The sequence below is a fragment of the Pan paniscus genome, chromosome X (genome assembly GCF_029289425.2).
Source record: "Pan paniscus chromosome X, NHGRI_mPanPan1-v2.0_pri, whole genome shotgun sequence".
In the NCBI taxonomy this organism is placed as follows: domain Eukaryota; kingdom Metazoa; phylum Chordata; class Mammalia; order Primates; family Hominidae; genus Pan; species Pan paniscus.
The window spans coordinates 102,749,020-102,764,769 of NC_073272.2; the positions used below are offsets into that span (position 1 = coordinate 102,749,020).

The 15,750-nt window shown below is 39.7% G+C and overlaps 1 protein-coding gene across 1 annotated transcript; it reads left to right on the forward strand.

The window, feature by feature from the left end:
* The first annotated feature begins 1,115 nt into the window (after positions 1-1,115).
* Positions 1,116-2,776, forward strand: LOC100987685 (CKLF-like MARVEL transmembrane domain-containing protein 6). The gene has a single exon (XM_003819619.4). The coding sequence runs from the start codon at positions 1,335-1,337 to the stop codon at positions 1,995-1,997; it is 663 nt and encodes a 220-aa protein (XP_003819667.3). The 5' UTR covers positions 1,116-1,334; the 3' UTR covers positions 1,998-2,776.
* The last annotated feature ends 12,974 nt before the right edge of the window (positions 2,777-15,750 follow it).

Genomic DNA, 15,750 nt, shown 5'->3' on the forward strand with positions numbered 1-15,750 from the left:
TTTTAAACCTGAAGTTTGTAGTTACTTGTTATGACAGCGTGAGGCTAAAATTTCTAAATTTTCTTATGCAGAAATGTGCTAATTACTTTTATGTATTTTTTTCTAAATGTGCTAATTACCTTTATGTATTGATTCATTTAATGGTCACAGTGCCCTTCTGAGATAGACATAATGTTATTCTTCTTTTTTTTTTTTTTTTTTTTTTTGAGACAGAGTCTTGCTCTGTCGCCCAGGGTGGAGTGCAGTGGCGCGATCTCGGCTCACGGCAAGCTCCGCCTCCTTGGTTCACGCCATTCTCCTGCCTCAGCCTCCCGAGTAGCTGGGACTACAGGCCCCCGCCACCACGCCCGGCTAATTTTGTGTATTTTTAGTAGAGACGGGGTTTCACCGTGTTAGCCAGGATGGTCTCGATCTCCTGACCTCGTGATCCATCTGCCTCGGCCTCCCAAAGTGCTGGGATTACAGGCGTGAGCCACCGCGCCCGGCCGGCATAATGTTGTTCTTATTCTGTAAATGAAAAACCAGAGAGACAGACAAAATAAAGACTTTGCCTAAGAGTGCACAATTAGGGAGTGGAACAGCGTGAATTTGTGTCCAGTACATCATGCTCCGGAGCCTAAAAAAATGTCAATGACTTGTTGTTAAGAGAAAGAGGCAGCCTGCAAATGCCGCTAAAAGTAACATTCAGTATATCAATATCTGTATACAAAATAGCTGGATCTAGTGACAAAACATAGTCTGTGACGTTGGTGAGAGCAATTTTATTGCAGTTAGAGGTACAGGAGCCATAGTGTCGCTGCAGTGAAAATAAGAAGTCAGTATGATGTGAAGAATATTAACAGGAATGTAGAAATCACTTTCTGGAACTCTGTCTTTGAAGGGGAAGGGAGAAAGAAAGTAAGAGAAACACTGAGTGAGACACAGACCTGTGACTTAATAGGATGAGGAGTCCAAAAAGGGATTTTAAGAAAATCTTCAATTCCTTTTTAAGAAACAAAATGAAACAAACAAAAAAACAAGGTCCCTTTCTATTGCCCAGGCTGGAACTCGGTAGAGTTATCATAGCTCACTGCAGCCTACATCTCCTGCTGGGCTCAAGTGATCCTCCCCACTCAGCCTCTGGAGTAGCTGGGACTACAGGCAGGCAGCACCATGCCCTGCTAACTATTTTTTATTTTTTGTGGAGACGAGGGTCTCACTTTTTTGCCCAGGCTGGTGTTGAACTCCTGGCCTCAAGTGATTCTCCATACTCAGCCTCCAAAAGTGCTGGGGTTACAGGGTGAGACATCACGTCCAGCCACAATTCCTTGAAAGTTGAGCAAGTTTAAAAGTTAATGTGTGAAGGCCCAGGAAGTGACGGCCGCCTCCCGGCTACCGGGGACTTCTGGAGTCCGAGAAGTCAGCGGCGCGGTTGCTGCGGCCGCCGCGCTCCCCGGCCCGAGGCGATGGAGAACGGAGCGGTGTACAGCCCCACTACGGAGGAGGACCCGGGCCCCGCCAGAGGCCCCCGGAGCGGCCTCGCTGCCTACTTTTTCATGGGCCGGCTCCCATTGCTCCGGCGCGTTCTCAAGGGCTTGCAGCTGTTGCTGTCTCTGCTGGCCTTCATCTGTGAAGAAGTTGTATCACAATGTACTTTATGTGGAGGACTTTATTTTTTTGAGTTTGTAAGCTGCAGTGCCTTTCTTCTGAGTCTCCTTATACTGATTGTGTATTGCACTCCATTTTATGAGAGAGTTGATACCACAAAAGTAAAATCATCGGATTTTTATATTACTTTGGGAACAGGATGTGTGTTTTTGTTGGCATCCATCATTTTTGTTTCCACACATGACAGGACTTCAGCTGAGATTGCTGCAATTGTGTTTAGATTTATAGCAAGTTTTATGTTCCTACTTGACTTTGTCACTATGCTGTATGAAAAACGACAGGAGTCCCAGCTGAGAAAACCTGAAAATACCACTAGGGCTGAAGCCCTCACTGAGCCACTTAATGCCTAAAGACTCTGGGGAACAGATGTTACCTAAGGTAGTGACCCTGCATTGTGGTGCCTGAGCCCTGGCAGAAGCTCTTGTAAAATTTGTTGTTTAAACCACTTCTTTTGGAGAGCAAGGGGAAGGTCAAGAAGGCAGTTTTATCAATATTGTGTCAGTCACCACAAAGTAGGCCAGATAAGTTAAAAAAAAATTTTTTTAAAATAATAATTGAAACTTATCTCAAATGGAGATTTTGGTGGGAGGAGGAGAAAACAATTGTTTTTAAATCACACAGCTCAACGGTTGATAAATGATTCTGTCATTCTGTTACAGGTCATTCTTTTACTAGGCTTAGCTTCCAAATTATGCTTTATAGCTGTATAAACATCGTGATTATATTCATCTACTTAGAAATTGTTTTATTTTTAAATTAATTTGCTTAGCTGTTTGTTTTGATGCTTAGATTATGTTCTGTTAATGGGAATTTAACATATTTAAGAAACCAATATTTAAAATGTTGGTCTAGGTTTTTTTCCTTAACATATATTACCAGGCTTTACTGTATTTCACTCAGCCTTAAATGTTATAATATTTTTGGATAACGGTTATTAATTCTTTGAGACCTTCGTATAGCCTATAAAATGTATGGGAGATGTTGGTATTTTATGTGTATAAAAGCAACAATATCAGCAACTTCGTGTTTATACTGCACCTTGGTTGATGTCAAGTAAAAAAAAGATTGTTTTGTAACACATAAAAAATGGAAGAAACTGATACCACACCTAAGGACCAAAGATAAGAAAGACTTTTTGCCCAAGACAGTGAAAGTAATTATAAAAACAAGCTTTGACCACTTACCAAGTATCTGAAGAGATGAGTTCATACTATGATTTAGAAAGTGGTTCAATTCCCCTGTTGGCATATGATTATTTTTACTAAAATGAATACAGCTCTGTGGGTCTTCCTTAGTGTTTTCTTTGAAGCCAATCTGTTTTTTTTAGGGCCCCAGCCTTTGGTTTTTCATCTGTTCGAGATGCCTCTTCTCTGTCTCCTTATCAGATAGAAATGGAGTCATGTGCTGCTGCTTCATCTAGCAGAGGTTGGCCTCTGGCTCTGACAGTTTTTGTCAGTTGTCTTTAGGTGGTCCTGAATCTTGGGCCCTTTTGATTGTGAATACTGTGTAGCAGGATCTTGAGAGTCCTTGTTCTTACATAGGCATTGCTCTAGTTTGTCTTTGGCAAAAAAAAAAAAAAAAAAAAAAAAGTAAATATCCAGGGAACCCTGCCCAGACTAATACTGTTGGTGGCATAAGAGAATCAAGCCATTCTCAAGAGATAACTTCATAACCAGAATTGTCTGTTGGCTAGCAGCTGTCACAGATAGGCAGGGCACTTGGGATATGACCTTTCTGTCCAGGTGGTTCACAGACTAGACCTTTCTTATCCTCCTCCTAGAGTTTTGACTTGGGACTCTAGTGTTAAGATGATGAGCCCGTACATCAGGTCCTTCTGCACTTTGGTGGAAGTCTCCCAGGGTAGGTTTCCTATTTGAAACAGTGGAATCATGTTTCCAGTGATAAAGTTTAATGACCTCATCCTTTTTTTTTTTTTTCCTCATCTGCCATTTTTGTGTCTTAGATGGGTTTTAATTGCATGAATGTGGCTAATGTGGTTCTCAGAAATTAGTCAGTATGGCCCGACATAGCTTCTGCTCTGTCTTACTGACTCAATACCTTTAGGATTTGTATCAGAGTCTGGATACTAGTGTTAGTGGTGGTGTCACCACTACTTAATTGGGATCTCCCAATTAAGTTTGGGAAGATGAAACCCAATTGGTTTCATTAAGATGAAACCAATCATGGATGCTGTTTTTATTGGGCATGTCATCTAAGAGAGGAGAAATAGCTGGGTTTTGGGTCTAATTATGAATAAGGACTGATTCAGAAAACGAGTATGTGGTAGGTAGACTAAAGTTTCACATCAGACCGTACCATTGTGATTTTTAATGTCATCTAGACCTATCTAAAATTCAGAGCATATCATCTGGGCTACCTCAGGGTCACCACCCATGCATTGGGCTTAGTCAGGATTGACAGATACATTCTCAGCTGGCCTGTCATATAAAACATACTGTCATTGAGCTTAAGCTCCGCTTGTTCTGAGGTTTCACCTCCATGTGTTTCATTGGTGCAAAAGTGGATCTCTTAGTTGGTCACTTAATTCTTTCTTTTTCAGAAAGATAGTATGTTCACTGGTGTATTTGGTCACTCTTAGAACCTTCCTTCACATTGTTTTTTACGGGACCCATGAATGGTTAGCCTTTCTTTTCTATTGTAGAAGGAAATAGGAGTAAAAGACCATTGTAGTAAATAAGTTCAAGGGGAACTTGGGACCAGAAACCACTGTTATGTACAAAAAATGGCAAATTCAATAAACTCAAATTTAAAATAATTTTTAAATTAACAGTTATGATAAATTTTATATTTTATACAAATAGATTGCTTAGAATGGTTCTCAAGAATTATAAGAGAAATGAACTCAGTACAAAAATTTTATAATTACTATACTTGTGTTTTGTTTGGGGGCTGGGAAATGTATTTTTACATTGTTTGTAGCCAATCATTTTATATTTGTCAATTTAAATCTTATGGGTCTTTTTTTATCTCTCTTGATGTCAGATTTTATAGTCTTGTTAAATAAATCCATTTAATTAAAACGTTAAAAAAAAAAGTTAATGTGTGCTGGGTGCAGTGGGTCATTCCTGTAATCCCAGCACTTTGGGAGGCCGAGGCAGGTGGATCACCTGAGGTCAGGAGTTCGAGACCAGCCTGACCAACATGGTGAAACCCCATCTCTACTAAAAATACAAAAATTAGCCAGGTGTGGTGGGCGCCTGTAATACCAGCTACTCGGGAGGCTGAGATGAGAGAATCGCTTGAACCTGGGGAGGCAGAAGTTGCGGTGAGCCGAGATCACGCCACTGCACTGCAGCCTGGGCGACTCCATCTCAAACAAAAAAGAAAAAAAGTTAATGTGAAAGAACCATCTCATCTCAGATTTAACCCTTGAAGTTGCCCATATATCCATTTCCCTTCTTTCTCTCTTATTTTCACTTTGGAGCTAATGAGATGCCTCCACAATGGAATAATATGGGTTTTGAGCTCAATACATATTTCATTATTAGTGACTGAAAAAAATGGACAATTCTGTATCAAAGAAATGCTAGTAACTCCTGGATGCTTGCCTCTCAAGAAGGCAGTAAGTGGCTGAAATCCTGGTGTGATGTGGCTGCATAAGGCATGACCTGAGGACACTGCACTGGTGACTGAGATGGGTCCAGAGTTTTTAAAAAATAAATCTATTAACAAACAAAGCAGTCCAGGAGCAGCTGTTAGGCAAAAACCATGCCTTGTGTTCCTGGTGAGATCTATCACTAAGCTCCCCTGATGAGTTCAAAGACACACTTGTCTTCCCTGTGGGAAAATGGATTTGGGTGTGCTCAGAGGCATGATGTTGAACAGCATTTATGAGATTATGAAACATTCAAGAATATAGAGAACATTCTGCCCAACATTTAAGACACTCAAATACAGTTTTTCTTGACTTATGGATGTTTGTGTCTTCCCCAAATTCACATGTTGAAGCTTTAACCCCTGATGTGATGACATTTGAAGATGGGGACCTTGGGAGGTAATTAGGGTTAGATGAGATAATTGGTTTGGGGTCTTCATGATGAATTCAGTGCCCTTGTAAGAGACATCAGAGAGCTTGCTCTTGCTTGCTCTGTCTGTGATTGCAAAAATGTGAGCACATAGCATGAGATGGTAGACACCTGTAAGCCAGGAAGAAAGCTCTCACCAGAAAATGACTATACTGGCACCCTGATTTTGGACTTTCATCTTCCAGAAATGTGAGAAAATAAATCTCTGCTGTTTAAGCCACACAGTCTATAGCATTTTGTTATGGCAGCCCTAGCTACAGTCAACCGTTTCTACTTTGTAGGTCTTATAACATTTTGTTGAAAACTAGATGTATTTGCTACTCTGGCCTCTGGCTTCTCCTAATGAAGTTTGCCTTTATTGCTGGATTTGTCATTTCTTTGTTTAGTACTATAATACGCCTGGGCTAAAACTGAGAAGTTTGTTTTCTTTGTCCTACACAGCAGATGACATTTTTGTTCATTTGTGTACGCGTGTGTGTATGTGTCTACATGAGTTAGTTGTGTGTGTTTGTTTGCTCAGTTTTGTTCTTGCATCTATTTATAAGGCTGCCTCATTAGGGATATCCCTTGGTTCTGTGTAGCTTAAAAGCCAATAAACGATTGGACAGAATTTGCACTCAAACAATTCCTGCAAGTGAGGCTTCTATCTTCTGTCATTGTATCTGTGTGGGGCTAGGGGAGCACATTCAGAGTTCTGAGTTTTGTTACATCAAGGTGTCAAACTCTCAGTTAATCTTTCCTAGATCCCCACAAGGGAAATCCCCCAGAGAAAGATTACCTGCATCAAGGCAGACTTTCTCTACAAATTCAAAGCTCCTTCACAAAAGACAGCTTTTCAGCTATTCTTGTATTTCCAGTTCTTCTGAATAGCCATCTTCAAATATGTCAAAGTAGTAACATTATGGGGTGAAATATGTTGATTCCCTTCAAGTGGATATCATTGAGATGGCAATTTCCCTGAGTTAATTTATTAATTTAATGTGATTTAATAAAAATAGCATTAATTTTTTTTTGAGGCGGAGTCTCGCTCTGTCGCCCAGGCTGGAGTGCAGTGGCGCGATCTCGGCCCACTGCAAGCTCCGCCTCCCGGGTTCACGCCATTCTCCTGCCTCAGCCTCCTGAGTAGGTCAGGAGATTGAGACCATCCTGGCTAACACGGTGAAACCCCATCTCTACTAAAAACGCAAAAAAATTAGCCGGGCATGGTGGCGGGCGCTTGTAGTCCCAGCTACTCGGGAGGCTGAAGCAGGAGAATGGTGTGAACCCAGGGGGCAGAGCTTGCAGTGAGCCGAGATCACGCCACTGCACTCCAGCCTGGGCGACAGAGCAAGACTCCATTAAAAAAAAAAAAAGAATAAATAAATGGATTTAGACAAGCTTATTATCAACTTTATTTGGCAGTATAAATAGCAAGAATTATCAGACAAACCCTGAAAAAGAAGAGTGGTGGGAAGGGGTGGCAGCTGCTCCTACAAGATACTAAGACATACAATAAAGTATACATGCTATAAGAATGTGATATTGTCCCGTAAATAGAAAGACTAATGAAACAGTATAGAAAATACTGACATAGACCGAATTATATTTGGAAATTTGGAATGTAATTTAAGCAGTAATTCTAATCAGCAGAGAATTGATGAGTGGCTTACAAAATGGTACTGTGATAACTACAAAACTATATGGCTAAAACGGTATAAAGGGATCTACTTCTCCATCTTACATCATTATAAATTCTAAGGGGTTCAGATCTAAAAGTTAAAAAATCCATACAAATATTAAAAGGAAGCATGGGTGACTTACTCAAAAATCTGGAAATAGAAGACACTGACTCAAAATTCAAGAGTATTAAGAAAAAAGTGATAAATTTGACTACACAAATATGGCAAAGTACATGCTAGCCAATTAAAAAGACACTGAAAAATATTTTCAAATAGTCTCTGACAAAGTGTTGATATCCTTTAAATATAAAAGCTTTTTAATATAAGCTGGGTGCATTGGCTTACACCTGTAATTCTAGCATTTTGGGAATCCGAGGCAGGTGGACCACCTGAGGTTAGGAGTTCGAGACCAGCCTGGCCAACATGGCGAACCTTGTCTCTATTAAAAATACAAAAATTAGCTGGGCATGGTGGCGCACCTGTAATCCCAGCTACTCAGGAGGCTGAGGCACAAGAATTGCTTGAACCCAGGAGGCAGAGGTTGCAGTAAGCCGAGATCACACCACTGCACTCCAGCCTGGACGACAGATCGAGACTCCGTCTCAAAAAAAAAAAAAAGAAAGAAAAGAAAAGAAAAAAGAAATAAGAAATATAAACAGGTTTTTCTGAAATATAAAAAAAAAGCCAAAACAGTTAACAGAAAAAAATGCAAGGAGGTTCAAACTTGGTTTTAGTAAGACAGATACAAGTAAAGCTTATATCTATCTCACTGGTCCCTTGGTCACTGGTTCATTTGGACCAGTGAAACTGATTTTGAACTTCTGGCTTCCACAACTGTGAGATAATAATTATCTGTTGTTTATAGTAACAAATTCTGTGGTAATTTATTATGGTAGACATAGGAAACTAATATAACCACTATGAAGGGAAATTTGATAATATCTAACACAATTATTTATGCTCTTACACTTTGAGTAAGAAATCCCATTTCCAGAAACATGTATCTCCTAAAGATATACTGGCAAAGACACAAGAAGTTTGCAGATATAGAGACAGATATTCATTGTGGTGGTATATGTATAGAAAAAGAATAGAAACAACTTAAATACCCATCAATTATGTGATGGATGAATAAACTGTTCTACAGCCATACAATGGGTGAACTAAGTAAAGTATAAAGAATAATGATGAAAATCTCTACCTGGGTCTACAGAGGCATCTGCAGGAGATAATGTTAAGTGAAAAAGTCAATGAACACAAATGTGTGAAAAGCATAGTACTTTTTAATCTAATAAAGGGGAAAATGCTAATATGTAAACTTTAATTATATTAGAAATAGAAGGAAAATACTTCTGTTTGGGGAACTAGAAGGAGTAGACATGCTTTTCTGTTTTACTCCTGCTCAGTTCATCTAAAATCCCTGGATGTTATAAGTAAGACAAGAAGACAGCAAAAGTCTGTATCTAGACAAAGAACCAGAAATGTATCTAGTAAGAAAAAAATCTTTTAGTACATAATTAGCATACTCCAGTGACACATCACAAAATGAAGCACAGCTCTATTCCCAACATGCCAGCAAAGGCTAAATGGGGAGCATAGATTCAACAATCACCTGTCTGTAACCAGTCTTCCCTCCCCACCTTCTGGGGTGGTATCAGAGAAGGCAACTTGGAGAACCTGAACTTACATCCCCATCTGGCTGTTATAAGATAATAACCCCCTTCCTCTACTGGAATGGTGCGAGAGAAGCCTTGCAAAAACATACAATTAAAATAAGACCCAGAGACTTATAACATAGTATCCAAAATGTTCTAGATACTACGAAAAAACATCCTCTTCTATCTAAGTACCAGAAAAATCTGAACCTGAATGAGAAAAGACAATCAACAGATAATAACACTAAGGTGTCACAGATGCTGAAATTATCAGACAATGATTTTAAATAAGTTATCATAAAAATGTTCTAATTAGTAAATATGGTTGTCCCCCCATATTTGTGGTTTCATTTCCCATGTTTTCAGTTACCCTCGGTCCACTGTGGTCCAAAAATATTAAATGGAAAATTCCAGAAATAAATAATTCACATTTTAAATGTTGCACTGTTCTGAATAGTGTGATTAAAATCTCTCAGCATCCCACTCAGTTCTGCCCAGGACATGAATCATCCCTTTGTTCAGCATATCTGTGCTGTATATGCTACCTGCCCATTAGTCACTTAGTAATTGTATTGGTTATCAGATTGAAAAAAACATAATACATATAAGGTTTGGTACTATTTGTGGTTTTGGGCATATGTTCTAAGACTGGGGGTCTTAGAACATATACCTCATGGATAAGGGGGGATTACTTCACACACCTGTTTAAAATAAATGAAAAACCAGAACGTCTCAGCAAATGAATCGAAAGCATAAAGAAGAACCAAATAGAAATTTCATTTTTTAAATAATTATTTTATTTTATTTTTAAGAGATGGGGAATCTCACTATGTTGCCTAGGCTAGGCTCAAACTCCTGGGCTCAAGGGATTCTCCTGTCTCCACCTCCCAAATACCTGGAACTACAGGTACATGACACCACAGCCAGCTTGGAAATTTTAGAACTGAAACATGTTAGTCAGGGATCTCCAGAGAAACAGAACCAGTATGAGAGAGAGAGATTTATTTTAAGAAATTGGCTCACACGATTGTAGAGGTCTGGTAAGTCCAAAATTTGTAGGGTAGGCCAGTAGCCAGAAGATCCAAGGATGGTTGAAGTTTTGAGTCCATAGGAAGGCTGCTGGCATAATTCTTTGTTGATCAGGGGAGATCAATATTTGTTCTATTATGGTCTTTGACTGATTAGATGAGGCCCATTCACATTCTGGAAGGTAATCCCTTTTTACTCAAAGCCAGTGCTTTAAATGTTAATCTCATCTTAAAAACAAAAAACAAACCAAAAAATACTTTTGCAGAAACTTCAAGAATAATGTTTCACCAAATATCTGGTAATCATGGCCCAGTCAAGTTGACACATAAAATTAACCATCACCTGAAACATAGAATAACTGAAATAAAAATCGAATGGATGAACTCAACAGAAGGAAAGGAAAGAAAAATATATAGTGAACCTGAATGTGACAATAGAAATTACCCAATTAGACCAGCAGAGGCAAAGTAGACTAAAAAACTAATAGAATAAAGCCTCAACAACCTGTGGGACTATGACAGACTATCTAATTCCATGTCATTGTTGTCTTGGATAGAAAGGAGGAAAACAAAAAGAAAAAAATCTTGAGAGCAGGGAGAAACAAATAATGCATTGAGAAAAACAATAGGAAGGACAGCAAATTTCCCATCAGAAATCATGTAGACCAAAAGGAAGTGGCACATTTTTAACTGCTAAAAGAACTGTCAATCTCTGGTGAGTGGAAGTCATTAACTGTGAAGAATGGTTTGTCTGGATGGTCAAGGACTTGGAAGGAAAATCATTGGAAAATTGGTAACATGAAAGTCTGGAGAAGAGATATGTGGATAAATCTCTATAAATCAGGGAAAATATGAAAATATTTTTTGTCCAATGTGAATGTTAATGAAAGGGTGCCTCAGCAGAGGAAGACTTTAATAATCAAGTGGACAGCATGACCCATTTTGTGGATACCAGTCAGCCTCTTTGCCTAGCCACTCCTGTCATTACCCAATAGGCTTATGAACAAAGTGCCCATGGTAGCAGGGATGGACTTTATGCTTGGCTTAGAAACATGGACTTCCACTCAGCAAGGTCAACTTGGCTACAACCACTGCTGAATATCTGCCAGCATACAAGATCAATCCTGAGTCCCCAGTATGACACTATTTCCCAGGGTGAACAGTCAGCTACCTGGTGGCAGATATATTACATTGGATCACTTTCTTCATGAAGGAGCAGCATTTTGTTCTTATTGTAGTATGTCCTTACTGGAATATTCTGGATATGGATTTTCCCTCCCTGCATGCGGCGCTTTTGCCAAAATTACTATCCATGGACTTACAGAATGCTTTATCCACTGTCATGGTATTACATACAGCTTTGCTTCTGACCAAGGAGCTTGCTTCACAGCAAATGAAAAGACAACGGGCCTATGCTCATGAAATTCGCTTGTCTTACCATGTTAACCACCATCATGCAGTGGCTGTATCGATAGAACAACCCCTATATAGGGGATGTGATACTATCTGGTAAAATTGCATAGGTATTTACTCTTGGAAGGAGATCTCTCTTTTCCAGGAATCTATTCCAAAGAAAAAATAAAAAAAATGAAAAAGGGCATAAACACAAGGCTATTCCTGGCAGAAAATTTTTAACAGCAGAAAACTAAGAGCAAGACTAATGTTCATTAATAGGAGGATGATTGAATAATCTAATGTATGTCTATATTAGGGAGTGCTGTACTATGCAGGTATAAAAAGCAATAAACTTTCACTCTCTATAATGCTATGAATTAATCTCTAGGATATCTTGTTAACTGAAAAAAAGCAAGGTGCAAAAACGTGTGTAGAGCTGCTGCTTTCTAATACAGTAGTCATTAGCCACGCATAGCTATTTAAATTTAAGTTTGATAAATTTAAATACAATTAAAAACTCAGTTACTCTAAGGATGAAGAGCAGCAAGGATGGAACCCAATGATGTATAGTCTTTTAAAATATAATACCTATTTACAGGATCCATGTACTGTAAAGGTAAGAAATAATGATCAAGTCAGCAGCAATGAGAAACTCTGTTACGCAGATTGATTCCTCTAAAATCATTTCCTGCTAAAAAGAACTGAGCTTCCTTGGAGAGACATATGATTCCAGGTCCAGCGTAGGCTTTGTTACAGATAATTCTGGAACAAACTATCATACCAGAAAGCATGTCAAAAAATACTTAGAAGCCAACCTGAAGGGGCTCCTACTGGCCAAACAGAGAACAATTTGGCCAAGAAAAAAATGACTGCAATGGATTATAGCACATCAAATACATAAATGTCTATGAACTTCTGATGACAATCTGAAAGAAAAATACAGAAAACAAGCTAACTGCTCACCTATGCAGGTTTCTAGGAAAATAACTCATTATCTTGAAAAGTGGAAATATACTGCAAAAGAATTAAAGCATTCATCCTTCCCTTCCTGTGCATGCCATTCCCAGCATAACCTAATAGTTGTCATTAATAAAAGAAAGTTTATTTTAAAAAGTAATTACAGTTTCTTCTTTTTAAAATTATTATTATTATTATTGAGACAGGGTCTCATTCTCTCACCCAGGCTAGAGTGCAGTGGCGTTATCATGGCTCATTGCAGCTTTGACATCCTAGGCTTAAGCTATCCTTCCACCTCAGCCTCCCAAGTAGCTGGGACCACAGGCATGCACCACTATTCCTGGCTAATTTTTATTTATTTTAATTTTTTCTGGAGACAAAGTCTCACTATGATGCCCAGGCTGATCTTGAACTCCTCGCCTCAAGCAATCCTCTTTTCTCAGCCTCCTGAAGTGCTGGGATTGCAGGTATGAGCCACTGCCCCCAGCCTATTATTATTATTTTTAGACAAAGATGGAGTCTCACTATGTTGCCCAGGCTGGTCTCCAACTCCTGGGGTCAAGTGGTCCTCCTGCCTCAGCCTCCCAAAATGTTGGAATTACAGATGTGAGCCACTGTGCCCAGCCAAAGAATTACAACTAATGAATAAAGAAAAAAACGTAGAATTACTACATCACCTTTGTGCAAACTTTAATAAAATGCAGTTCTGGCAACAATCTTCAAAGAATGCAAAAACACATGAGGTGAAAAGCACATGGGAAATTTTATAATGGATGATTCAGGCTGACAGCACCCAAACCCAGTGATCAATTATAACATCACAGGAAGAGAGACAAGCAGACAAGACGAGTCTCCTGGTGTAACTCTGTAGGAAGTACAGGCCCACTGCCAGTGGGCTAGATTATCTGCAAGAACTCTAGGATATCTCCTTGAATCTCTGTGTACTGATAATACTACTGCTCTGTCACTTTTAAAGCAAATAAAGCCCCTGAAAACAGGGACATGCTTTGTTCCAACCACCTGGACAAAGTTCTGCCTGTTGTCTGTGTCCTAGCCTAGTTCTTTTAACTAGTAAGCCTTCTTACATGGCAGTCTGAAGAATGAAGGTGTTTTGCTTTTAGAGAAAGGCACAGAAGCAGTGGGCTGAGCTGAGGCACTGTGCAAGACCAGCCTGCCCATGGTGGTTGCCATAGAAACTTGACCTCATGGCTGGGCATGGTGACTCATGCCTGTAATTACAGCACTTTGGGAGGCTAAAGCAGGAAGATTGCCAAGGCTCTGGTGAGTCATGATTGTACCACTGCACTTCCAGCCTGGGTGACAAAGCCAGACCCTGTGAGAGAGAGAAGAAAGAAAGAAGAAAGAGAAAGAGAGAAAGAAAAAAAGAAAGAAGGAAAGAGAGAGAAAGAAAGAAAGAGAAAGAAAGATAGAGGAAGAAAGAAAGAAGAAAAAGAAAGAAAGAAAAAAGAAAGAAGGAAAGAGAGAGAAAGAAAGAAAGAGGAAGAAAGAAAGAGAAAAAAAGAGAGAGAAAGAAAGAAAGAAAGAAAGAAAGAAAGAAAGAAAGAAAGAAAGAAAGAAAGAAAAAGTGAGAAAGTGATATGGTTTGGGTCTGTGTCCCCAGCCAAATCTCATGTGCAATTGCAATCCCCATTGTTGGAAGAGGGGCCTGGTGGGAGGTGATTTGATCATGGAGGTGGATCCTTCATGAATGATTTGGCACCATTTTCTCCCTTGGTACTGTATAGCGGGTGAGTTCTCATAAGATCTGGTTGTTTAAAAGTACAACCTCCTCCCCTGCAGTAGTACCTCCTCCCCTCAAGTCTCTCTTCTTCTTTCTCTTGCCAGGTAAGACATGCCTGCTTCTCCTTCTGCCATGATTGTAAGTTCCCTGAGGCCTCCCGAGAAGCAGCTGTGCTTCCTGTACAGCCTGCAGAACTGTGAGCCAATTAAACCTGTTTTCTTTATATATTAATATTACCTAGTATTTCTTTGTAGCAGTGCAAGAATGGACAGGAAAGAAAGAAAGAAAGAAAGAAAGAAAGAAAGAAAGAAAGAAAGAAAGAAAGAAAGAAAGAAAGAAAGAAAGAAAGAGAGAGAGAGAAAGAAAGAAAGAGAAAGAAAGAGAGAAAGAAAGAAAGGGAAAGAGAGAGAGAAAGGAAGGAAGGAAGGAAGGAAGCAAGGAAGGAAAAGAAAGCAAGCAAGGAAAGAAAAGAAAGCAAGCAAGGAAAGAAAGAAAGAAAAGAAAGAGAGGGAGAGAAGGAAGGAAGGAAAGAAGGAAGCAAGGAAGGAAAAGAAAGCAAGCAAGGAAAGAAAAGAAAGCAAGCAAGGAAAGAAAGAAAGAAAAGAAAGAGAGGGAGAGAAGGAAGGAAGGAAAGATGGAAGGAAGGAAGGAAGGAAAAGAAAGCAAGCAAGGAAGGAAAAGAAAGCAAGCAAGGAAAGAAAGAAAGAAAAGAAAGAGAGGGAGAGAAGGAAGGAAGGAAAGATGGAAGGAAGGAAGGAAGGAGAGAAAGAAACTTGAGATCATTGTGGTGACTGTGAAGACTTTTTAATAAAGATCATTGTTGTCTAGAGAGAAGAGCAGGAGCCCAACTTCAGGAGTTTGGGACTCAGATGAGGGTGTGGGTGCCCCACGGTGGGAGATGAACCTCCCTGGGGTGTGGTGAGATGAAGTGATCCCAGATGCAAGTCACCTCCTTTCCACTTTGGGACAAGTTGCCCTGGCTGTCTGGTGAGGTGTGGCAGGGAGATATAGGACTCTCCTGTCCCCAGTGAGTGTGGTGTCCTACACCAGTGTCCTGGAGCTACTTTCCATATACAGACAGGATGTGGGAGGATGAGACAGGTAATGACTCTCTCTGAGCCTAGTGTCCCCCTCTAAAATTGGGATAAAAATGCTCACCCATAGGATTGCTGGAATAGTGATAACACAGGTGAAAACTCAGAACTCTGTGGTTGTTGTACTCATAGGTTGTGGTTTTGTACTCATAGGCTCCCATCATCCTCCCTCCCTGTCCTGTCCTTAGGCAACCACCGATCTTCTATTACTATAGATTATTTTTCATTTCCTGGAATTTTATTTAATGGAAACATGAAGGGTGTATTTTTTATTGGCCTCACTTCTTTCCTTCCACTTATTTAATTTTAGATTTATCAATATTGTTGCATGTATCAAAATTTTATTTATTTATTTATTTATTTATTTATTGAGACAGAGTTTCACTCTTGTTGCCTGGGCTGGAGTGCAATGGTGTGATCTCAGCTCACTGCAGCCTCCGCCTCCTGGGTTCAAGTGATTCTCCTGCCTCAGCCTCCCGAGTAGCTGGGATTACAGGCAAGCGCCACCATGCCTGGCTAATTTTGTATT

Coding starts and splice junctions, on each gene's coding strand:
- LOC100987685 (XM_003819619.4), top strand. CDS start 1,335: ATGTGTGAAGGCCCAGGAAGTGACGGCCGCCTCCCGGCTACCGGGGAC.